Source organism: Lathyrus oleraceus, chromosome 5 (assembly GCF_024323335.1).
Source record: "Lathyrus oleraceus cultivar Zhongwan6 chromosome 5, CAAS_Psat_ZW6_1.0, whole genome shotgun sequence".
In the NCBI taxonomy this organism is placed as follows: domain Eukaryota; kingdom Viridiplantae; phylum Streptophyta; class Magnoliopsida; order Fabales; family Fabaceae; genus Lathyrus; species Lathyrus oleraceus.
The window spans coordinates 226,403,319-226,428,899 of record NC_066583.1 but is presented as its reverse complement, the minus strand read 5'-3'; the positions used below and the strand labels follow the sequence as shown (position 1 = coordinate 226,428,899).

Sequence of the window (25,581 nt, the reverse complement as noted above, 5' to 3'; positions counted from 1 at the left end):
CTTTAGGGTTAGGTTGAGGTTGTCCAGGGAAAAATCCTCCTGGTGTAGCCCGAGCATCTTGTTGTTGTGCTACTTGATATATTTGGGTTTCCAGCGTCTTGTTGTGGGTTACCACAGAATCAACCTTATTTCCTAATTGTGAAATTAGTTCATTAATATGGACATTTTGGTTCATGAATTCTTTATTCTATTGAGTTTGAGTCGTGATAAATCTTCCATGATTTTCTCAAGGTTTGACTTCTGAGGGGTAGTTTGTATCGGTTGTGTTGTTCTTTGGGCTTGGAAACCTACTAGTCTTTGAGGAGTAGAGTTTTAGGGAAAAGCAAAGTTATTGTTCTTGTAAGAGAAGTTTGGGTGTTTCCTCCATCCAGGGTTATAAGTGTTCGAATATGGGTTTCCTTGGGCATAGTTGACCTGGTCTGGGTTTGTTTCAGCTAGTAGACTGCATTCGGCAGTCACATGTCCTGGTGTTCCATAGATTTCACAATCGGGTTGTACTGCAACTACAGTAGCTGTAGGGTTTATGACTAAGCATTTAACCTTTTGGGCTAGGGCATCCATTTTGGCATTCATATGGTCTAGGCTGCTAACCTCGTATATAACTCATTTAGTCTCTTTCTTCTCCACTTATATGCACTATGTACCCGACTAGTAATGGTTTTGAGCAATGTCCCCAATGAGTGCACATGCCTCAGGGTATGGTTTGTTTAGTAGTTGTAGGGTGTATGACTAAGCATTTAACCTTTTGGGCTAGGGCATCCATTTTGGAATTCATATGGTCTAGGCTGCTAACCTCGTGTATACCTCATTTAGTCTCTTTCTTCTCCACTTATATGCGCTATGTACCCCACTAGTAATGGTTTTGAGTAATGTCCTCAATGAGTGCACATGCCTCAGGGTATGGTTTGTTCATTAGCGCACCACCGGCGGCAGCGTAGTGTTGTAGAGAAGTGCATTGTAGAAGGTATGGATGATTAGCCATTGTTCTAATCCATGATGTGGACAAGCTCTTAATATCTCTTTGTACCTTTCCCATGCATCGAAGAGGGACTCACCATCCTGTTGAGTGAATATGGTAATTTGGTTACGTAAGACGATGGTCTTACTAGGTGGAAAGTATCTAGCAAGGAATACTTTCTCTAGGTTATTCCAAGTAGTGATGGAATTAGCTGGAAGGGAATCTAGCCATGATTGCGCTCTGTCTCTGAGGGAGAAAGGGAATAAACATAAACGTATTGCCTCAAGATCAGCTTTATTGCATTTTAATGTGTCAGCTACTTGAATGAAAACGTTTAGGTGCATGCTTCAATTTGAAGTTGTTAGCTGTAATAGATGGGTTGATAGTACTTTAATGAGGCTCTTCGTTAAAGGGTAGGGCAAACTCTTTGAGTGGCCTACGATTTTGGTCTTCTGCCATTGCTCTTTTGATTCGTTGGAGCAAAAGTCGAGCTCTTGCGTATTTTTCTGGTTCAGCTATTGGATCTTCTAAAGTTCTGATACTAAGAGTTCTTCGTATTGACTGGCGAGGGTAGACTTAATCGAGACGATGTAATAACAGGTTACAAAATTTGACGCTATTGGTCCCCGACAACGGCGCCAAAAACTTGATCGCGAGATTATGAGTCTATCGAATTATCTAACTGCAAGTATACAGTTTATCGCGTAGTTTTAAAAGATATTGATCCCACAGAGACCTAACTGTCAACCTATCGTTTCTAGTTGCTATGGTGTTTATCTAAGGCAGATGAATTAAGCGAAGGAGAGATGAAAATGGATAACTTTAATAAATTCAGACAAATAATACTAGGATGTAGCAATCATAAAACAACAATACTCTTGATTGTTTCTAAATAGGATCGTTGCACAGGGCAATATTTTCTAGTTTGAAAAGAATGTAATTGAACAGGAATTGTCGCTTTCGCGTATTCAGAACCGGATTTGACTCTCTAATTTATATTGTCCACTATCATGTGTGACCGACGCTTATTACGTTAAAGTAGTAAATCCTATTTTAAGAAATCAGACTCTTTACTCGGTTGAAAAGTAATTTTAATTGGAAAGTTTAACTTAAAAGGGTTCCATGATTTCGTTCAGGTAACCAGATCTTAAACCTATAAACGAGTTCGCAAATAGTTTTAAAACCTCTTTCTAGAAATATTAGACCTTCCTTGTTAATTAACAAAGTGCTTTCGCGGTATTCATTAATAAAAAAACAAACCAATTTTATTCTTTAATGTCGGACAAATTTCGATTTTACCCGATGTTTTCACGGTTCTACTTTCGTAGTGACCGATTAAATTGAGTTTAGAAAAATTGTATTAAAACCAAAGCAACTCATAATTGAAATCCTAAAGAAACAACAGTTAGAGTACTGCCAAATGAAGGTCCTCACATCCCAGCATCAATAAATTAGCTGGACATGCTTATGACAAACATAAAAACATAGATTTGAAGCTTAGAAGTAAACATTTTAGAAAGGTAATTGAATTGAAAAGAGTGGTTTAGAAATTGGTTTTGAAAACCAAATAACGACAAGAACATGCAATTAACAAAAGTAAAGAAATACGGTGCGAGAAATAAGACTTGAGAATAAAAGAAGTAGTGTGAGACGAGGAAAGTAAAGTGCAAGTAAATAAACAAAGCGATATAATAAAAATGTGTAATATAATAAAAACCTGCTCCAAACGGAGGCTTGAATTTGTTACAAAATAAATTGATGAAGACTTGTACAGAAATATAAATGGCGGCAAGTTTAAACTGCGGGAAAATAAAGTGCTCCAAACTTCGTACAAACTCAATGCTCTCTGGTGCTATAACCCCTCGATGTGATGAGTTATAACTTTAATTGGTAATTCTAGTGCTTAAGATTGTGCTAAGCTTGGATGCCTCAGAAAATGAAGCTTATCGCCTATTTATAGTGTTCCAAGGTCCAAAATATCAAGTGGTAAGTTTCTTCAATGGGAGAGAATGTAGGAGTGCATGGAGTGAGTGGAAGACCAAACAAGTCCATTCTCTAACCGCCCAGTCTTCACAAAGGATGGCGAATGCCATGCCAAGGTGGCGAACGCCACCTTCCCAACATGTGGAAGAGTGGGTCAATCGGCCATTGGTGAGTGGGATACATCATTCTTCTTATGGAATTCTCCATGGCGAACGACACGTAAGTCGCCTTGTGTGTAATTTCCCATTTTTTTTCTTTTGCATCAGAATTGCTTCGTTTCTTCGCACATGGCTCCTATATGGTCAAATACCTGAAATGCAGACAAAATATCCACATAACACTGGAAATAGAGGTAAAACGATAATAAAACATGTATAAAACGAGTCGAAATAACGGTGTAATTTGGTGTTATCACATGGTTGAATAATGAATTCTTATTGCATGATAGTGTAAAACTATTTACATCGTTAATGCACTGCCTTTAATATATATTTTATAAATTAGTTTGTTAAAATGTTGTACATGTTGAAAAAGAATTACAAGTGTAAGTAGTGTGGGGAAGTCTCACATTAGTTAGGAATATGGAGACTTGAGCATTTATAAGTGGGAGAACCAACACATCTATCACCTTAAATTTTTGGGTGAGTATGTAGTGTGACTTTCATAAAGGTGTGTTGCTCATAAAAAAGGAAGACCTCAAAGTAAAAATGCTCCATCGCGTTGACCCCCTGAATTGACTCTAATAGTCATATACCACGAGCCTTTGGTTCGAGTGAATGATCTGACTTACTTGTATCGAAATTTCCTACTAAGTAAGAGGTGGCTCGTTGAAAAGTATCAACGGCGGTACAAGTATATATGGACGAAAGAGTTTCCACTTGAGGGAGAGCATTATGGATAGACTCACATTTGAGGGGGAGTGTTGAAAAACAATTACAAGTGTGAGTAGTGTCAGGAATGTTGGTGCACAAGAAAGAAGATGGAGATGATGAAGATGGAATAGATGATGTAAATATGTAACTAACTTCTACTATTGATCCCGGATATGGTTGCGACGACCATTTTCTTCTTGTCTTAAGGGTTTTATAGATATTTTCCCTTTCCCTCTTTGAGAATAAATAAATTTTGGTGGCGACTCTGTTGGAATCATTTTTCCACGACTTTGGGAAGGATTGTATTTTTCCAGTTGCGACAGCTGGTGACTCTGCTGGGGATTTATGCTCCAAGCAAGAGAGAGTCAAACATAACTTAGTTAACCTTGCGATAAATTTTGGTTTTGCTTAATTGTTTCCTTCATGCTCTATACTTGTTTACTTATTTGTTTTCTTTACACTTTTTCTTTTATTATATATTTATCATCTTGTTTATCTGTGGGATCTGGGATGATATCATGAGTAAAACTCTACACCCGAGCTTTGGGAAAAGAAGAAAGAAGACCTAATTTAGAATTGGAAGTTTTATAGTGTTAGTCTCCAAGGACCACACTATAAAACTTCCAATTCTAGAAACCACTCTTAGAAACCACTCATAAAAAATTCCCCTAGAGTAGACCTTTTCGTAGATCTCGTTATAAGACAGTTAGTTTGTCGCATGACGTTGATTCATGAAGGGTCCATGACTATAGAAACCACTCTTAGAACAATTTCTGCTTTGGTGGTTACGTAGTGTTAGTCTCCAAGGATCACTCCTTGTGTGCCTAATATGAATATCCCACCCAGAATAAACCTTTTCATCCCTCTCGTCATAAAACAACTAGCATGTTGCAGGATATGGATATGATTAGAGTCCATGACTCTGGGGACCTTATCTACCAACCTAGAATCTATCATGTGAGTGGTTTATGGGTAGAAAACCTAGAACTATCTGTCATAGAGCCTACCTAGTAGGGTGTTCTGAGTTACTCATGTTATCATGAATCCTAACCATACATGCATTGCATTTTCCATGCAAATCAATACAAAAAATCGCATGCATTCGCATTTCATCAACATGCATGCATATCATTCTCAAAAGAAAAAAACCTCATCCTACCTTTTATCCATAACCAACAGTTGATTTCCCGACATCTGTATTGGACTTGAAGTAGCTCTCAAATGATCATGGACTCGTTTGAGCAAATCCGTGTTTAGCTAAGAGGAGATGTAGACTCAACAAAAAACCAGATTTACCAACTTGCGGAAGCCATGATAACTTTAGCAAAGAGAGAGGACAACGTTCAGCAGACTGCAATAACTGAGAATGTCATTCCGCCTTAAGTAAACGACCCTGCTCAACCTCATCCTGTATGGATCCTAGTTGAGAGCCCTATTGTGCAAGAGCATCCAATTGTTCGATATGGGTGTTCCTCATCTCATGATGTCGTTGAGTATCATAACTTTGCATTCTCCACACCAAATTCCTAAGGGGTGGGCCCGATGGTGAACATTGAACGACCTTAAGATGATGAGATTGCTGAAAGATGTTATGTGCTGGAGAAAAGACTTAAAGTCATAGAAGGACATTATACTTTTGATTTGGATGCTTTGAGCATGTGCTTAGTGTCACACCTGGTTATACCCTCGAAATTCAAGGTGTCGGAATTCAAGAAGTATAAGGGGGATAGTTGCCCCAAAGCACCATTTGGTGATGTTTTTCTAAAACATAACCTCTTATGCTTGCGACGGTAAGCTAATGATTCACTATTTTCAGGACAATTTGAGTGGGGCATCATTGAGTTGGTACATGAAGTTAGAAAGGAGCCGTATTCAATCATGGTTAGAAAGTAGCAGTACAAATACAATTTAGAGATGACTCCTGGCCGCATGCAGTTACGAGGCTTATCTCAGGAGAGAAATCAATCCTTCAAAGGGTATGCCCAAATATGGAGAGAGTTGGAGGCTTACGTTTAACCACCACTCTTAGAGAAAGAATTGATTAACTTATTTAGGGATACCTTGCAAAGCCCTACCCTCAAGAGGATGATAGGAAATGCATCATCAGACTTTGATCACTTGGTGTCAATTGGAGAAAGCATTGAGAGTGGCCTCAAAATCGGAAGAATCCAAGGCACTTTGAGTAGCCAGACTAGTGAGAGTGAATCCCTTAGCACTTCCTAGAAGGAAGAGGAGAACGAAGTTAATGCAAAATGGGAAACTCAACAAGTTCCGTAAGCTCCACCTCTGGTGCCTCGCTATCAGTACCCATACATATCAACTGTTTAGAGTCATTAACCTTATGGGTCTCCATATCAGATGCCATTCCCTCCATATGGTCAATATCCCCCTACAATTTGAGGTCCCCCTCAACATCAACAATAGATTCCACAGCAGCAGCCATACCAACGGCTGCAGGCTCCACAACGATAACGTCAACGCACTCAAAGTCCAAAGAGACAGTTTGATCATTTGCTTATTCCATACAGTCACATATTACCATATTTGATCAACAGTCAATTGGTAGAGCCGAAGGAACTGAATCCAAGGCCTCTTTGATACCCCATCAGGCTTTGACGTCAATGCTTGTTATGACTTCCACGCTGGTGCACCAAGATCTTCAGTCGAGGACTGTAAAGCACTCGAGAGTAAGGTGCGGGATCTGATTGATTCTAAGATGATTTCATTTACGCCTCAAGGCCTTCATATCATCACCAATCCCCCACCCGATCGTGCAGGCCCATCAGTCCATGTTATGGAAGAAATTACCGAGAATGGGTGGGAATATGATTATCATACCGGTCTCAATGAGCATGACAACCTCCAACTCTGAAGAAGGCTATCCCAACAGTGAATCAAGTACGAGAGATTTTCGTCTACATTGGCAATCATTTGGCTATAGTTAGCACTTCATTCGTATTTTATTTGAATGTTGAACACTTATTTGCTTTCAAGCATTGTTGTTTTATTTTAATGGTAATTTTAATGCGATGCGCATGCATATTTTGAATCAATCATGTCGTATTCACTCATTATCCATTTATATAAAATATTTCTTCACTCCACTTCCTTTATCAAACTGTTGTTTTAGCAAAAATTGGAGGGAGGACGACGAAAACAAAATACCCATAATTACTAACAATATGCTTTTGAATAAAATCCCGCTGATGATGTACATGCATTGTTTCAAATCCCCAAACACTAGAGACATGAGGAGTTAGTCCTAGTCAACCACTTTGAGCCTAGAAGTAGGTGTTTCTTTCGGATCCACAAACCCTTACGCTTAACCTGGGGTATGGTAGTGTTTAGTTAAGTTGAATACCCAAAGAGGTGACTTAGGAAAAAATTAGGGCAATCCCGATGGATTAAAAGTTTTGGAAAAGCAGTCCAGACAAAAATTAGGGATCAAAAAGAAGAAGAAAAAATCAAGAGAGGTCGTACAAATCCTCAGCAAAAAAACAAACAAGATTCGGTGACCATCATATCAAAATCAAAGTGCCACAGACATCCATGACAAAAGCAAAACAAGATGACTGCCATTTCAAGAAAATATTGAATCTTCATCATCACCCTTACACCGTCAAACTTTCTTGGAAGAGGTTTGTGTATGTTGAATTAACTGAATGTAGGACTGAAGATCATCACGAAGAAGGGGGTGAGTTAAAACAAATTTGAGCCTTATATCTTTTGTTTTAATAAACATGAACCAGACCACGTTACAACCCTTAAAAGATCTAATTGAAGCAAGATTTATTTTGAAAGCATACTACAGAAGGTTGCATAAACTGACTCCTAGAGATTTGCTAATCCCCTGTATTAGTATCATATTCTCATTCTATCTTTCACACACTAGCTAAATCAGCACTACATTTGAACTAATGGTCCACTTGTCACACACTACCACATCCAATAAATGATTTTTTAAAAAACTTGCATGAATATCGCATTAAAATTACAATTTCTAAATGAGTAATTTTAACTACAAATCAGTACTTGACATAAAGGAAATTCCAAGCAACAATTAAAGAAGAACTTGATCATTCGTTGGTGCTGACCCGAATCAAGACCATCTCATAACCCTATGGATTAGGGGCATGGAATCCAATAATTATGTTGACCTAATAACTCGTCAGTTAAAGACAAATCTCCAAGTATCAGTCGATCAGGAGGAAAGATCATCTCAATATTCAGCCAATCTGGGACAAGTCCATCAAAAGCCCAAACAAGGGAAAACCACTCTAATAGTTGTTTAATCAGGGGAAAACCACTTCAAGATTCATACATTAGGGCAAAATCATCTCAGGCCATGTCATGGTATAATCTCTCCAAAGGCTTTCTTTCGAGGAGATGTCTTTCGAATACCCTACAGACTAGGGCAAAACAAGCTACAAAGGGGCAAGTCATCTTCATACTTTTAGATTGGTCAAGCAGGCCGTGTCAAACAATAGTAATCTTTGAGTTCAAAACAAGTGTTACGCTAATACATCACCATATCACCTCTTGGAAAAAATCCTTAGGGCAGAGCGAAAGTGAAATCATCATGCATGGATCATGTCATTACGCTCACAAAATCATTTGCAGGTCACCATGACATATCAGGCAAAAAGTTGAGGTTCTCTCATGAACAAACACGCTGCTTATCAGCAAGGGATCAAGCTTGGGGCACCAAGAGCATCCACATCTATCCCCAGATCATCAAATTGTCAAAAATAGAGTGTCTGGAAGTCAAATCCTTTCACCTACCAAAAGTCCAATCTATATTGGTAACTAAAAAAAAACAAAGTCTAATCTCCATTGGTCTCCCAAAATAAAAGTCCACCATACCAGCAACATCATAAATCTTAATCCAATTGACATTGATACCCAAAAATCTCACATTTGAAAAAGGGAGACCTACTCCAAACATACCCCAATCATTCATTTGCATTCCCACATACAACACATGCATCACTTCATGCATAATTTTTCTGCCGAAAAAGGAAGATTCATTAAACACAATCCTATTCAATCATCAAACATGCCTATATACATGCATACATGGAACTGCCTCTGAAACGGGAAGCTTCATCAAAGATGAACAAATTCATTCGCATTCCCACATGCACCTAAAAAATTCCCAACAATTGCATCCATGCATGCATATTCGTGCATCATTCCATGAATGATATTTCCACCAAAAGTGGAACATCATACACAAAAATCATACATAACACATAACAGGATCTAGGGTCAATCATATGTATCCAGGTCAGTCCTCATTAAAGTCGACGGTATTTCTTTAAAGAGTTCTTACCCCGCATGTGCTCGTGGAATTATTTCCCATCAAATCTTTCTTCAATTTTATGATTGATAATGATATTTCCCAGCGTTTTCTCTATTTTGCTTCCCCAAGTAGAGGTTACCCCCAAAAGTCTCTTATGAACTTTTTCTAGCAGAGTCGCCAGCTGTCGCATCTCGAAAAATACGATCCTTCGCGAATTCGCAGAAAAATGATTCGAACAGAGTCGCCACCGAACTTTATTTATTCCCAAAGAGGGAAATGGAAGATATCGATAAAATCCATAAGAGAAGAAGAAAAAGGTCGTCCCAATCATATTCGGGTTCGGGAGTCGATTACGCAAGGGTTTGCATAATCGACTCCCGAACCCGAATATGGTTGTGATTACCATTTTTTCTTCTCTTAAGGATTTTATTGATATTTTTCTTTTCCCTCTTTGAAAATAAATAAAGTTCGATGACGACCCTGTTTAAATCATTTTTTCTACGACTTCGCGAAGGATCGTATTTTTCGCGATACGACAAATTGATTTTGGTTGAAAATTCTTCTTGCTTTGATGCAAAATTGTGGGATGTGATTCATGTGGTCGATATTACTTACGTTTTATTTGGAATGTTGTTTGGTTTGAACCAATTTTTCTCCCAGGTCGCTTGCTTTGAAGAATGACTTTTGGTGCCCTTGAAAATGCGCTGCATATCGTTGAACTGCTAAGTTAAGCTAAGGCCTTTGTCTTTTATCTTCAGTCACATCCATCGAAAAGATAATCAATGTGCTGATAAATTATTTTTAATTGGCCTCAATTCTAAAAAATAAGTTAAATAAAAGGTTTTGATAATGCGACGTCAATAAATTGTATTTAATTTACAAGTATATATAGAAGTTAATTTAATAGAGAATTTAGGGAAAATGAAAAAAAATATATCTTAAAAAATAAATTAAAATAGAATATTTTGACAAGATAACACATAAAAAAAACTATATATATAACTTTTCAACCACGTAATCAAATAACTTACTTTTCTGTCATTTTTGGTGACGTAAATTAGAAGCCCTTATATATATAAAATATTCATATTATGAAATATATGTTTATTTTATGAATATTGTTTTATATATTATATATAATACGTAGTTATTTAGGATGAGAGATACGATATCTCAATTCAAGTCAATAATATTATATTGACAATTTGATTAATATTAAGTAAATTAATCACATTTTTTTTTTGGTAAACGTAGCTAAATTAGTCACATTTTTTTATTGGTAAACGTAGCTAAATTGATCACATTTTTTAATAGAAGTATGTCCCAATCAGTTAAACAAGTGTGTCCCTAAATACTCTAGAAGGATTTGGTTGATTTTGAATGCATTAGGACTCCTTCGTCTCAAATCAACGAATCTATTTGCAATTTTTTTATTAAAATTTTATAATAAAATATTTCTATTTTAAGTGATTAACGAAATTGATCTTTCTATTTTAAAAAAAAGTTTTCTCCTTCTAAAATAGAAAAAAATGTAATTAAACTTTCAAATCAGTCGGTAAATATACATAGATATTAAATATACGAACACGAATTCGAATTCATGATATTTCATTTATTAATATTTAAAGAATAAATTTCAACAATTGAATTTTTACGAAAATAACCTTGTTTTTCAAGAAAATTTCCAAAATAACTTTGTTTTCAAAAAAAATCTTAAAGTACTCCACTTTTAGGAGGAGACGTCAATCCAATTGACGACTCCTCTTAAAAATTGAATGGAGACGCCAATTGGCGCCCATGTGTATTAGTTGAGAGGAGACACCAATTGGATTTGCACCTCAGTGTAAAATGCAATTTTTTTTGTTAAACTGTCTACGTGATACATAATTTCGAAATATGACCAATTGATATTAATAAAAATTTCCGTTTACACAAAAAAGCCTAATAGTGATGATCGGGATCACCTAACCGACCCACGTTGATGATTCACCACTGGTGTTTGAGCATCTGAGGGGTCAGGAGCGTCACTACCAACTACAGGAGATGGCCTGTTGAGATAGTTAGATAAATCGACATAGTCTTCAGTATGCATCGAAGGTGTACCGTCGTACTGAGTTCATGACCCATGTCAGAGTAGTTGTGTTGTGTTTGACTCATTGGTGGGCGATCGGGACGGTTGAATGGAGACATGGGTGTGAATGATGCGTCGAGGAAAGGTTGGAAAGATTGTTGGGGTGTTTGGTAGAGATAGGGTTGTTGGAGGTTTTGGTTTTGTGAGATTTGGGCTTCTTGGTTATGGTAGAAGGAGGGGCGGTTGGTGTTGAATGATCGTTGGGTGTTCTGGCTAAGGCGGCTTTGGTAGCGATGTTGGGTCTCAGGTTGATGATCAATTTGTTGGTGGTGGTATAGGGTATGCTCTTGGTATTGGGGTTGGGTGTATGACATGTTTTGGTTGTATGTTTGTGTGTTGGTGGAACGGAAAGTTTGACGGACAGGGGTTGTGTGCATCCGGTCTAACAATGTTGTTGGGGATTAGATGTTGAGGTGTCTGGTGTGTAAGTTTGTTGGCGTGGGTCGTACAGGTACATATCCTCGACGATGAACTGAAAACCAACCGATCTGTACCAAGTCATATAAGTACGACTTGGTTTTTCTTCATTTGGCATGACTGCGTCAGTTAAGACATGGTCATGGCGGTGCTTCCATTTGCGACACTCAGATCTTGCGAAGCTTTGGCATAGATTGAAGTTTCATTGGTCGTTAACTTTGCGCAAATGCCATTCTCCTAGGCTTGTTGGGGGATCTGAGATGTTTTGGGGCATCCTGAACTACAACTTCACACGATCACTGTTGTGCATCTCCACAGTTGTGAATCTTATTATCGGTGTGCATGCAGTCCATACGGACGCGTCTTCAGCGTTGACCTCATGGTCATGATCCAAATTTAGGTATGGACGCCAAATGAACTGAAATGTGAAAGTAACTTGGATTATAAACTTGGTAGAAGAAGTTAACAAATTATAACGAAATAATGAGGTTATTATCCTTACGTCTGTCGGTCGAAGGTGATCCAACAGATTGTGATACTGAGTAATATAATGTCTAGGACATCTGTTATAACTCATACCACATGCCGACCATCTGCACCAAAAAGGTAAAAATATTAGTTAGAGATAATAATTGTTAAAGAAGTAGGTAAATATATAGCAATTTAAACAACTTACTTTTGTGCATACCGAAATGTGAAAGGGTTGTTGTTGAGGGTGCTAGGGACGATAGTCTTGATCAACCCCATGCTTGGAGCAAAACAGCACATCCAGAAAAGGTAGATGTGTCTTTGTGTGAGTTTTTACACAAAGAGCTATAGAGATAGGCCAGACAAGCGGATCCCCAACTGTAACTTCCTATTCTATCTACATGTCTTAGTAAACGTAAATACATAATATGCATACTAGAACCACTACCTTCGGGAAATAAAAAAGAACCAATTAAAAGCATAATGTAATACCTAGTTTTTATTATTCGAGCATCTTCGATAGAATGATCACCTAAGTATAAACTGTTATAGTATGACTTAAGGCGTGAAAGGAGTATACCTTGACCTCTTGAGTTATCATCTAACAAATCAATCTCCAAGAGGTCCATGCAAATTGAATTTGCATAGTTGGTTTTACCATTTACAGTCTTACCTTCAATGGCAGTCCCAAAAGCATGTAGGCGTCTTCTAACGTCACGATACACTCACTGGTTGGGAACCAGATTGTGTGTGTCTCGGAACGCCATCTTTCGCATAAAGCAAGAATGAATTTATTATCCACTGACCAAGACATAATTTTGCTTATATGTCCAAAACCGGCGAGTTCAACATAAGGTTGAATCATCGGGTCCATGTGGACATATTCGTGGACCCGAGTACGGAACCTTGAAACATCCTATAAAAGAAAGAACAAAAAACTTTACTAGGTTAATATGTTATTAAAAGGTACTCTATTAAAACAAATAACAAAACAATAAAACGTTTACATAAGTTGTTATGTTTGCAACTGTTCCTCTGTGCAATTCGCCAATTGTGAGGATAGACATTTTGTCGGGGATGAAAGCGGTTGGTGCAGATGAAACTACAAGAAGTTGTTACAGATGAAATTGTAGAATAAGTAGTGAGTGATGGTGTGGAAGAAGTGTTGATGGTGTGGATGAATTTATAGGCAAATGAATTAGAGCATGGAAAATTGTGTTTGCATGTGGTAGCCAAATGAATTGGTGTCCGTGTGAATTTTGTACATGGTGTCGCCATTCAAATTGGCGCCTCCATAGGGACATGCATGACACACCTAGGTCTGATTGCTTGGTTTCGAGGTCTGCATGCATGCAGTACATGGTGTCGCCAAATGGACTGGCGCCCATGTGCAAGGATTGTAAGGAGGCGCCAATTCATTTGGAGTGTGTGCTTGCATGTGTGACGTGTGGTTGTCCTCTCTCTTGCATGCTGGACATGTCACTTCTGACTAGCTTGCATGGTTGACACATCATTTCGGACTAGCTTGCATGTGCGACACACCACTTCGAACTAGCTTGCATGTGAGACAAATCACTCACCTATTTAAGTGTCTTACTATCAACATCCAAGACTCAACCCATATTCATCTACAACAAGAAAATAGTTTTCATCTGCACAATGTCATCTTCACCGAAATATAGTGTCAACGTTCACTGCAATGGTGAAACATACGAGTCTGAGTTATACGAATTTTATTTTCAAAACACCGATACCATTCGAATTACGATCAAGAGAAATGTAACCTTCTTGCATTTGAAAAAAAGAATACAATCCTGTATATGACCGGGTATTGTGTCAAAGATCACGTATCAAAATCCAATATTTTTTTAGAACAGTCAATGCAAGTTTTTCCCGTTTAAGGTACGGGATGATGAAGATGTTGAATACATGTTTGTTAGTCATGAACATTCAGGCTGCAATTGTATTGAGTTGTATATTACTCTTCAACCATGTATACCATCTCAGCAGTCTCAAATAACCAGTCAAGATGAATTTGGTGAATTTGATCCACAATGCTCAGATGACGTCAACCCAAAAGCAGAAGCATAAGTGAACATCGTTGATGAAGAAGAAGAGGAGACTTAGATACAAGTCGATCATATGCTGGACAACGACATTGAAGATGATGATCAACCACCGCCAATACCTCCTAGTCATGTCTACAATCCGCCTCAACATATGACAAACATGTATCTGCATGACGATGAAACATCCAATAATGTTTTCTATAACCCGTATCCACGATCGAAAGGCGAATTAAAGGTGGGAGACATGTTCCGTACCAAAGAAGAATGTGTGCGAGCTATCAAAAAGTTCCACATGAACAACTCTGTTGATTTTACAGTGAAATGCACTAATTCGATAAGGTATATCATCGAATGTCATGACATCCTTTGTAAGTTTTGGTTGGTTGCGTCTTACAAAAAGAAAAATGACTCTTTGGAGATAGCTTCAATAAACTCACCTCACAGTTGCATTGCAACTAACGTTGAACAAGATCACCGTAAATTAAGCGTTGCATTGATATGTCAAGACATTTTGTCGTTGGTTAATAAAGACCCATCAGTGAAGATGAGTATAATTATATCCCATATCAGAACAAGATATAATTATACTCCATCTTACAAGAAAGTCTGGATTGCGAGGACAAAGGCTGTTGAACATGTATTCGGCAACTGAGAGGATTCATACAAAGAATTGCCACGATTTTTATGGGCACTAAAAACATATGTCCTAGGAACTGTGGCAATTATGGAGACTTTGCCAACAATGATGCCAGACGGAACCTGTGTTACAGGTAATAGAATCTTTCACCGTCTCTTTTGGGCGTTTGACCCATGCATCAAAGGTTTCGCATTCTGCAAACCTATTATTCAAACTGATGGCAATTGGTTATACGGCAAATACAAGGGTGCTTTGCTTATGGCGGTTGCACAAGACGGCAACAACAATGTCTTTCCCATTGCCTTTGCTCTGGTTGAAGGTGAAACAACTGGTGGATGGGGTTTCTTTCTTTGACATCTTAGAACGTATGTGGCTCCACAAGCCAATCTCTGTTTGATTTCTGATAGACATGCTGCCATTGAGAGTGCCTACAATAACCATGACAACGGATGACATGATCCTCTTTCTACCCATGTCTATTGCATTAGACATATTGCACAAAACTTCATGCGTGCAATAAAAGATAAGAATCTTCGCAAGAAGGTGGTGAATGTTGGGTATGCTTTAACTCAACCGTCATTTCAGTATTATTGTGATGCAATTAGACTGTCTAATAAAGATGCAAGAAGATGGTTGAATAACATGCCAGTAGAGCAGTGGACAAGGGCATTTGACGGAGGTTGTCGATGGGGCCACATGACAACAAACCTTGTGGAATGCATGAACGAGGTATTCAAAGGAATTAGAAATCTGCCAATAACCGCCTTGGTAAGATCGACCTATTATAGGTTGGCTTCTACGTTCACAACCAGAGGTGAAAGATGGATTGCAGTGTTAATGTCTGGGCAAATATTTAGTGAGTGTTGTATGAAAGTCATGAAAGAGGAGAGCATTAAAGCTAGCGCACACGCTGTAACAGTCTTTGACCGTCATGGGCAAAATTTCAGCGTCCAGGAAACAATGGACCACAACGAGGGGAGACCAAATTTAGCCTATGTTGTTAGACTAAACAGAAGTTGGTGCGATTATGGAAAATTCCAGGCCTTCCGTATTCCTTGCTCTCATGTCATTGCAATATGCGCATATACTCGTTAAGACGCTTACAACCATTTGTCTGATGTGTACAAGGTCATCACCGTCATGAATGTATATAATAAAAGCTTCTCGGTGCTACCAATGGAGGAATACTGACCCCCATACGAAGGTGATATAGTTTGGCACAACAACGAGATGTGTAGAAAGAAAAAAGGAAGGCCAAACAGCACACATATCATGACAGAAATGGATTCGACAAATAAAATGATAAGATTATGTAGTATCTATCGTCAACCAGGACACAACAAGAACAATTGTCCTAATCGAGGAGCATCATCTGGGTCATAAGCTTTTTGTAACATTGTATTTCTGTAACCTTAAATTATTATATATCATAAAGTTTTTGTTATAACGAGGTTCACAACAAACATCTATACAAAATAAGCTAACTGAAAACATAAATATTTCTAATTGATTACAACAATCAAAGTAATGTCATCTCGACCGAACATCATTTCCCTAGCATCCTTATCAGTTTTCATTCGCACCCAACCAAAGATACTGTCGAGTCTCTCAATACTTCTAATTTTTCCCCTTCTGGTATTTTCCAATCTAACCAACGAACCAGCTTCCTCTTCAGTTGATCAAACGTAGTGATGTTCCAGAATAGCATTAGCATCTGAGGTTTGTCTCTCGCATAAATCACCTTTTCGTATCGGCGACGAACACCAAACATGATTGCCATATGATGAAATGAGATGTGGAAAAATGATTCACACAACACATCTATTTATAACAAAAATAATTGCATTTTACACTGAGGTGTCAATCCAATTGACATCTCCTTTGTAAAAATACACATGGACGCCAATTGAATTGGTTGCACCATGTGCCCTAGCCAATCCAATTGACGTCTCCATTCAATTTTTAAGAGGAGTCGACAATTGGATTGACGCCTCCTCCTAAAAGTGAGATACTTTGGAATTTTTTTTGAAATCAGAACTATTTTGAGAATTTTTTTGAAAAATTAGGTTATTTTAATAAAAAAAATTCAACGATTAAATTACTCAAATTATATATATATATATATATATATATATATATATATATATATATATATATATATATATATATATATATATATATATATATATGATTTCTTGAGTTGGAAAAACTACAAGGAACAACAAAGTTTTCTTAAACTTTTTTTAACATTCCAGCGTGTCTATGGTTGAGGTGGAACTTATTATCTATGGTTAATCATAAATATTTATTATATCATGTTCTCCAATAATATAATCAAAGTGCACTCGAATAATAGAAAATCAATACATAATAACAAAAGAATTTAATTGATATATAATACAAAAATATTTTATAGCATTAATTATTCACAATAATTGAATTATTTATTATTATTTCTTTAATAATACATTTGAAATGACTATAATATATTGATGACTTTTTTACATTCACAAAGTATAGTAATAATTAAAGTAATAAAATATTCTTTTTATTATATAATTTATATTAACTAGGTGATTTGATATGGAAAGTTTACTTTTATAGTCATGGAAGAGGACCAATAATTGATATTTGTTTATTCAACACCAATAAGAGTTTGACAGCAGCCTTTGGTCATTCATCATCACAAATTCACTATAAACATTTTACCCGTGGGAGGCTTATTTAACTAGTAAATTCACTATAAAAGGAAGAGAGACTCTTCTCACATTCACACACTGTCTTTTCTCGTTCCTTCTGCAACTGCCAAATGGCGTCGTTTTGCCCAACCACTCCCCAGTCTCTCTTCTCCACTTCATTTCAAAACACTTCCCGTTTTCCACATCCCACCTTTCAACCTCATCATTCCCTACTCTCCCTCCATTCTTCACACTTCTTTCGGTATGTTTTCTTCACGCTCCATAACTACTGGTTTTTCATTTTCTTCACTCTGATCATTCAATTTTGTCGTTAATTTGGTGAACTAAATCTCATATAACTTCAAACAGATTCCATTTGCTATTTACAGATCTGTTAAATGAAATTTAAATTCAAATTATTTGATTTTCATTTGAGTTTAAGCTAGTTTATATAAACAGAAAGTTGGTTACGGCTTTAAAAAAGAGAAATTAAGTTTGTTGAGATTTAAAAATTCTGTTACGGTTAATTCTGTTATTTTTTCTCAATCTCCAATTCTTTCAGTTTTCTTCATATTTTTTTGGATCAATGAAGTTCCATCGTTAACTTCTATTTTTTGGATAATGAAGTTTCATGGTTAACTTCAACCATTTATTTTTGAGAATACTTTTTTATTCTTAGTATTTTTTCTATTCAGGAAGAGTGTCGGTTTACTATGGGGAAGAAACTCGCCCACCTTCAAGATACACTCTTCACTTACAGGTTCATACTTTACTTTTTTTTATGTGATTCAAAATAATTGATTTCAGTTAATTTGTATTGTTGTATAAACTAAATATATTAAGTCAAATGCATCTGTCCCAAGTACACAAATTAATGATACATTTATAGAAATATTTTTTTGAAATGTGTGCATTTGATTTCTTAAAATTTAAAATATTATTTTATTTCACACAAATTTTTTAATAATAGTAACCTTTAGCCAGACCCATATATTAAATTGAGAGTGACGTAAGCATGAGATAAATGACAAAATTGAGAAAAAAAATATTAATTAATGTTGTATTAAATTTCTTTTTTTTAAATTGACAGAAAAAAAAGAAATTATTTATTTTTTGTGGTAGCTTTTATTACAAATTGATCAATCATTTTAGATGTTTTTAGGGTCCGTTTGAATTTATTTTAAAGTAAAATGGCATCCCACTATGTCAAACTATCAATTTAGTTGATAATTATACAAAAACATAACATCAGATGCAGATTTGAATTTGCAATATTTTATTTATTGATTTTAAAGAGAATTTCAACGGTTTAGATCCTCTCCTTTTTCCACTCTATTGCCCATTATCCTGCACCAATATCCACCGTTGATTTTATTTCAAGACATTTTTTTATTCTTTTCCTTTAAATTCTCCTGGCCATTGAATTAGAAGCAGAAATAAATGGCAGGAGATGATTTGTGCGTGAATTTCAACCCTTAGATTATTTGACAAATAAAAAGTTAAAATATATTTTTGATAAATGGCATCTGATTCAAAAATATATTACTGCAGTTTAATTTTGACAAAAAAAAGTTAAAGAAATTATATATTTTTGTGACAGTCTTTATTACAAATGGATTTATATATTTTTAGTGCAAGGATCTGAATATCAGAGGCATCTTGCGGATTTGAATTTCCGACATTTTATTTATTGATCTTAAAAGGTGAATTTTAAGTTTCAACTACTTAAATTAAAATAGTTGAGTGTTGTGAATGGTTAAAGTCCCACATTATTTATGAATGGATGAAATGTTGAATTTATAAGAGAGATAACACATTTATCTAACGCTTAAAATTTGGATTGAGATATGCCATTTTCCTTTCTCGTGATCCTGGAGTAATTTAAAGTTTTTAATTATTTAGTTATAAATTATATTTTTTATTAATATTAATATTATAAGGATAGAGTATGCTAATAAGTTTGATGTAAAATATATCTTGAAATATATTAAAATTTAATATTGAAACTTAATATTACAGAAAGTAATGATCAATTATATTTGAAATAAATAAAATAATAAAAGTTAAGTTAAATAAACTATTAAGTAGGAGTAAAACAAATTAAAAATCAACCATGTAATATATTAAAAAACAAATATTAAAATATGTGTATGTGGTTTTATTCTGTTTGTTTTTAAAAACCTATTTAAAATTTGATTATGAGGGATTTTCTTTTGCATCGATTAACTGTTTAAATACTATATTAGAAATCATTATAGGTAATAATTTTGCAAAGTTATAATTATCTAATTAGCCTGTGCTTTTATTAGATTTTACAGTGGATGTAGCTGTAGAGGAGAAAAAGCTACCAAAAGGAGAAACTTGGTCTGTTCACAAGTTTGGTGGAACTTGTGTGGGAAGTTCAGCGAGGATAAACAATGTTGCAGATGTAATTATCAATGATGATTCTGAGAGGAAATTGGTGGTGGTGTCTGCTATGTCAAAAGTAACAGATATGATGTATGATCTCATACACAAGGCTCAATCTCAGGATAAGTCTTATATATCTGCACTGGATGCTGTTGAAGAAAAGCACACTTTAACTGCACTTGAATTATTTGATGGAGATGATCTTACTACTTTCTTAGCAAATTTGCATCAAGATATTAGAAACTTAAAGGCAATGCTTCAGGCTATGGACATAGGTACGCCTGCCTTTTGTTTCTCTCTTTTGTGCCGTTTTTTCAGACACCCTGTGTAGATCAGTCGCAGTTTAACCCAAACTATAATAAATAGAAGTCATATTTAACTAGTTTAACTGTGACAAATAGTTTAGAAGATCCGATTTAATTATGGTTTAATCATGATAAATTTTGAGCCCTATGTGGTAGCCCACGCCTTCAAAGACGGCCATGGTCTTTTGGGATAATTAATGCACCTATATTGTTGCTTATAAAGAATTTCTGGAGCTATCATCCTAATTAATAACACACTTAATACCTTGCAGCTGGTCATGCTACAGAATCTTTTACTGACTTAGTTGTGGGACATGGGGAGTTATGGTCTGCACAGATATTGTCTTATGCTATTAAGAAGGTACTATGTTGTTTTAACAAGAAAATATCTGCAATTTTTGTTTTGTTTTGATATTTATGCGAATTGTGATGGTTGCATCATGCATGCTTCCTTTCTACTATGCAGAAAGGGATTGACTGCAAATGGATGGATACAAGGGAAGTCCTCATTGTAAATCCTACTAGTGCTGATCAAGTTGATCCTGATTACTTGGAATCTGAACGAAGACTTAATAAATGGTACTCTCGTAATCCGTCTAAGGTAATTATTGCTACTGGATTTATAGCAAGCACGCACCAAAATATTCCCACTACTCTCAAGAGAGATGGAAGTGATTTCTCTGCAGCAATTATGGGCGCTCTGTTCCGGGCACGTCAGGTCACCATTTGGACTGATGTTGATGGCGTGTACAGTGCTGATCCTAGAAAAGGTTTGTTCTGCTCCTAGAAAAAGTTTAACCATCATTGAATTATATCCATGATGCTTTAGTTTTGTTTTATGCGCGACTGTCTTATCGTTTATGTGATTCTGCATAAACAATATCTTATCCAGTTAGCGATGCCGTGATTTTGAAGACACTGTCTTATCGAGAGGCATCAGAGATGGTAAGTTGCACACTGGAAAGTCGAAAGTGTCAAAACTTCTTGTGTCCTTAAAATTCAGGAGATTAACTTTCAAAGTGTGTCATCTTGTGCAGTCTTATTTTGGTGCAAATGTTTTACATCCGCGAACAATTAGTCCAGTTATTCGATATGGCATACCAGTTATAATAAGGAATATTTTCAATACCTCTGCTCCTGGAACAAAGGTCTGCCATCCCTCTACTACTGAAAATGAAGATAAGAAGATATTAATAAATTATGTCAAAGGCTTTACAACAATAGACAACTTGGCACTTGTAAATGTGGAAGGGTGAGTCACGAATTGCAGACGTTTCATATAATGAATGATTTGTTTTCTAGATATTTGACACTTTCTCTTTGATTAGTCTTAAATACTACTCTTAAAAAGTTGCAGACTATAATGTTTTTCTCACTGTTTTGTTTTGTAGAACCGGAATGGCTGGTGTTCCAGGTACTGCCAGTACTATTTTTAGAGCAGTGAAAGAGGTTGGAGCCAATGTTATTATGATATCTCAGGTACACTCACTGAGTCACTGTGTTTTACTGCTTCCTTCCCTCACGTTTCGACAGTTACATATATGAAACTGACTTGATGTTTAACTGCGTCCGTGTAGGCTAGTAGTGAGCATTCTATATGTTTTGCTGTGCCCGAAAAGGAAGTAAAAGCTGTTGCTGAGGCGTTGCAATCTATGTTCCAGAACGCATTGTATGCTGGGCGTCTTTCTCAGGTGCCAACTCCAATTCTGCTATAACAATATTCTTATTTCAATTTGATTGCAACCAAATTATTCTTTTGTTCATATAAAACTGATTGTGAATTATTTGCTAACTTCAAATATAAATATAACTAACAAGCTAATTCCAAATACATTAAGAGCTTATAAATATAAATATAACTAACTTCAAATATAAATATTTGCTAACTTCAAATATAAATATATGGCTTAAACACGTATTTATAAGTGGGGGCAATCTTATCCCTACAAGCTGGTTTTGTAGGATGAGTTAGGCCCAACCACATTTCTTAACATATTTTGTCATCTTTATAACAATCTAAAGTATGTTACCACTTCTCAGGTTGCGGTCATTCCAAATTGCAGTATTTTGGCAGCTGTTGGCCAGAAAATGGCAAGCACCCCAGGAGTTAGTGCCACCCTTTTCAATGCATTGGCTAAGGTATTGTACTTGTATGACAGTTTTTGTGAAGTTTATAATACTATGTTTTGTAAATTAAGACACTAAGAAGCCAATAAGTGAAGCTAAAGTACGAGAATTTTGATGGGCTAGACCGTCCCCTAGAAGTTAAAGGGAATGTAGTGTCTATAAACTCGCTAAATGTAGTGAAGTTAAAACAAGACTTAAATCAGGTGAAATAAATTAAGGAAGAGGTGAAAGTATTGATCACAAAACAAGATATCTGGAGGAGTAGTTTAATATGTTGGTGTGCTATTTATTTATTAATTTGCTTAACATGTTTATGGTCAAAATTGTTAATGAAACAGGCCAATATAAATATCCTTGCTATAGCACAAGGTTGTTCTGAGTACAATGTTAGTGTTGTTCTTAAGCGGGAGGATTCTATAAAGGCTCTTCGGGCTGTCCATTCTAGATTTTATAACTCAAACACCACCATAGCAATGGGCATAATTGGACCTGGGTTAATTGGGAGCACACTCATTGATCAGCTAAGGGATCAGGTACTACTTGGTTACAGTTTCCTTTTTTTAGTAGCATAATGGCTTCTTGATCGATAGATTAACTCACGTAACATCTGTTAATGCAGGCAGCAACTTTGAAAGAAGAATCAAACATTGATTTACGTGTAATGGGCATCATGGGTTCAAAGTCGATGCTCCTTGATGATTCGTAAGTCAAATTGTTTTGAAGCCAATCCCTTGAATGTTAAGGAATTAACAATGAAATCTCTTGATCAACAATGTTCATCTGATGATCCTTGAGTTTTTTAGCTGATTCCCTTGGCTTTATCTGATGAAGTATAGTTTTTTTATTGCAGGGGGATCGACTTAGTAAAGTGGAGCGAAATTCGAGAGGAAAAAGGCGAAGTGACCGATTTGGAAAAATTTGTTCAACATGTGCATGGAAATCATTTTATACCAAACACAGTTTTAGTAGACTGCACGGCTGATTCTGGCGTAGCAAGTCATTACAATGACTGGCTGCGCAAAGGGATACATGTGATCACTCCCAATAAAAAGGCAAATTCAGGACCACTTAATGAGGTAAACTAATCCACCATATTATGAAATTTGAGATTCCATTTCAGTGGCATATGTTGTTGGTTCCTTAAGTTTTTTGAATTAATGAATGCATTAAACAGAAAGATAATTGTTTTTCTATTATGAGAAAGATTAAAAAGTCACCCTCATTAACATTGACACACTCTTTGTGTCACTTTTTCACTCATAAATTACTACTTTTGAGACTTACTCATCTTTACTCTCTATTTTTAGTACTTGAGGTTAAGAGTTCTTCAGAGGCAATCATACACACATTACTTCTATGAAGCTACTGTTGGAGCCGGTCTTCCAATTATTAGCACATTACGAGGGCTTCTCGAAACTGGTGACAAAATATTGCAAATTGAAGGCATCTTCAGGTTTGCTTCAAATCTATTTTTCTTTCTCCACTCTAACTGTCCATCCGCACTTTTCCCTCTTCGAAGGAAAAAAATAAATTAAAACTATCTATTTAAGGATTATCATTATCTCTAGATTCTGTTCATTCGATCTTATGCTTTCAAACTGAAGATATTGTATCTGATTTTGCAGTGGGACTTTGAGTTACATCTTTAATAACTTCAAAGATGGACGAGTTTTTAGTGAGGTAGTTGCTGAAGCAAAGGAAGCAGGTTATACTGAACCAGATCCAAGGGATGATCTGTCTGGAACTGATGTTGCGAGAAAGGTGCAATGTGCAATATTTAACATATCTGCACCATTTTTTTACTCACATTTTGAACAATTTCAAATATCTTGCGGGTAATTAACTTTATGATCATTTATTTATGTGGTTCTACAGGTGATAATTCTTGCAAGGGAATCTGGCTTGAAGCTAGAGCTTTCTGATGTTCCCGTTGAAAATCTTGTGCCGGAACAATTAGTAAGAACTAATTTCTTTGATTATGCAGTTCTGATTAATAATATGTACTCCTTTAATCAACACGGTTACCCTTTTTGCAGGCTAGTGCATCAGTTCAAGATTTTTTGCAGAATTTACCAAAATTTGATAAGGAGATATCAAAGAGACAAGAAGAGGCTGACACTGCAGGGGAAGTAAGTAATAACTAGCCATAACCTATAACCTGATATTTGATAAACTTGTGTTTGATTTATTATACAAGTTTACATTATCAACTAGTTTTTCCACCATGAAAATTTGTTCAATAGTATATAAATGTTGATATGTAAATTCTTAATGGTTTTATGTGATGTTTGAAGGTGTTGAGATACGTAGGAGTGGTAGACGTCGCAAATGAAAAGGGGTCGGTGGAGCTTCGACGATACAAGAAGGACCACCCATTTGCGCAATTATCCGGCTCGGATAACATTATTGCATTCACAACAAGAAGATACAGAGATCAACCTCTGATAGTTCGTGGACCAGGAGCTGGGGCACAAGTCACAGCTGGTGGAGTATTCAGTGATATTTTGCGTCTTGCATCATATCTTGGTGCTCCATCTTAGATGTCTTTTTGCTACTGTCGTCTAGTATGATACATTTCTGTCTTCTTGTAACATTATTTCTGGTGTATCAATATCATAAAAAAATAAATGTGGACACTTTGTATCTAGAGATTGGTTGGCTATATATTTATCATTCAATAATTCCATTCAGATAATATTTTATATTAATTTAAATTTTGAATCAATTTAATATAGAAAGTACAGAAACTGTATGTTTGTTATTTTCTTTAACGTGTACAGCCTATTGTAATCAAACAAATCAGCTAAGAATGAGGCAACAAATCAACAAACATAATGGCTGAATAATTATACAATATTATCAAATTGTAACCGAGATCATGCTATAATTGAGGATCTCAGACAAGGAAAGGAGTTGAATATGTGACTGTGCTAATCTTCGATGACAATTTCATCAATCTTACAAATTAATTAAATTAACATGCTGTAACTATTTGATTCAATTAAATTTATCAATTGGATTCATACATTTTATAGCCATTGATAATTGCATGAACCATATTTATTTTATATTCAGTTACCCTTTTATATGTACTTAGTATAAATTGTTGATGACTTTAGAAACCATTTGGTTTGTTGTGAATTAAATCCTCAAATATATGTATTATAAAATTAATAAAATTTGGAGAATAAAATACGTATATCAATTGAATTTTAAATTAGGATT

The 25,581-nt window shown here is 35.8% G+C and overlaps 1 protein-coding gene and 1 non-coding gene across 2 annotated transcripts; both read left to right on the top strand.

The window, feature by feature from the left end:
• Positions 1-988: 988 nt before the first annotated feature.
• LOC127089051 (small nucleolar RNA R71) lies at positions 989-1,096 on the top strand. Its single transcript, XR_007790830.1, has one exon. It is a non-coding gene; the product is annotated as a small nucleolar RNA R71 (small nucleolar RNA).
• Positions 1,097-17,521: 16,425 nt separating this feature from the next.
• Positions 17,522-25,037, top strand: LOC127083169 (bifunctional aspartokinase/homoserine dehydrogenase 2, chloroplastic). The gene is made up of 18 exons (XM_051023414.1): positions 17,522-17,777; positions 18,211-18,275; positions 19,825-20,199; positions 20,502-20,590; positions 20,696-20,999; positions 21,122-21,174; positions 21,267-21,481; positions 21,621-21,708; positions 21,807-21,920; positions 22,270-22,368; positions 22,695-22,889; positions 22,976-23,058; positions 23,207-23,432; positions 23,664-23,809; positions 23,982-24,117; positions 24,232-24,312; positions 24,393-24,485; positions 24,651-25,037. The coding sequence occupies exons 1-18, from the start codon at positions 17,647-17,649 to the stop codon at positions 24,894-24,896; spliced, it is 2,739 nt and encodes a 912-aa protein (XP_050879371.1). The 5' UTR covers positions 17,522-17,646; the 3' UTR covers positions 24,897-25,037.
• Positions 25,038-25,581: the final 544 nt, after the last annotated feature.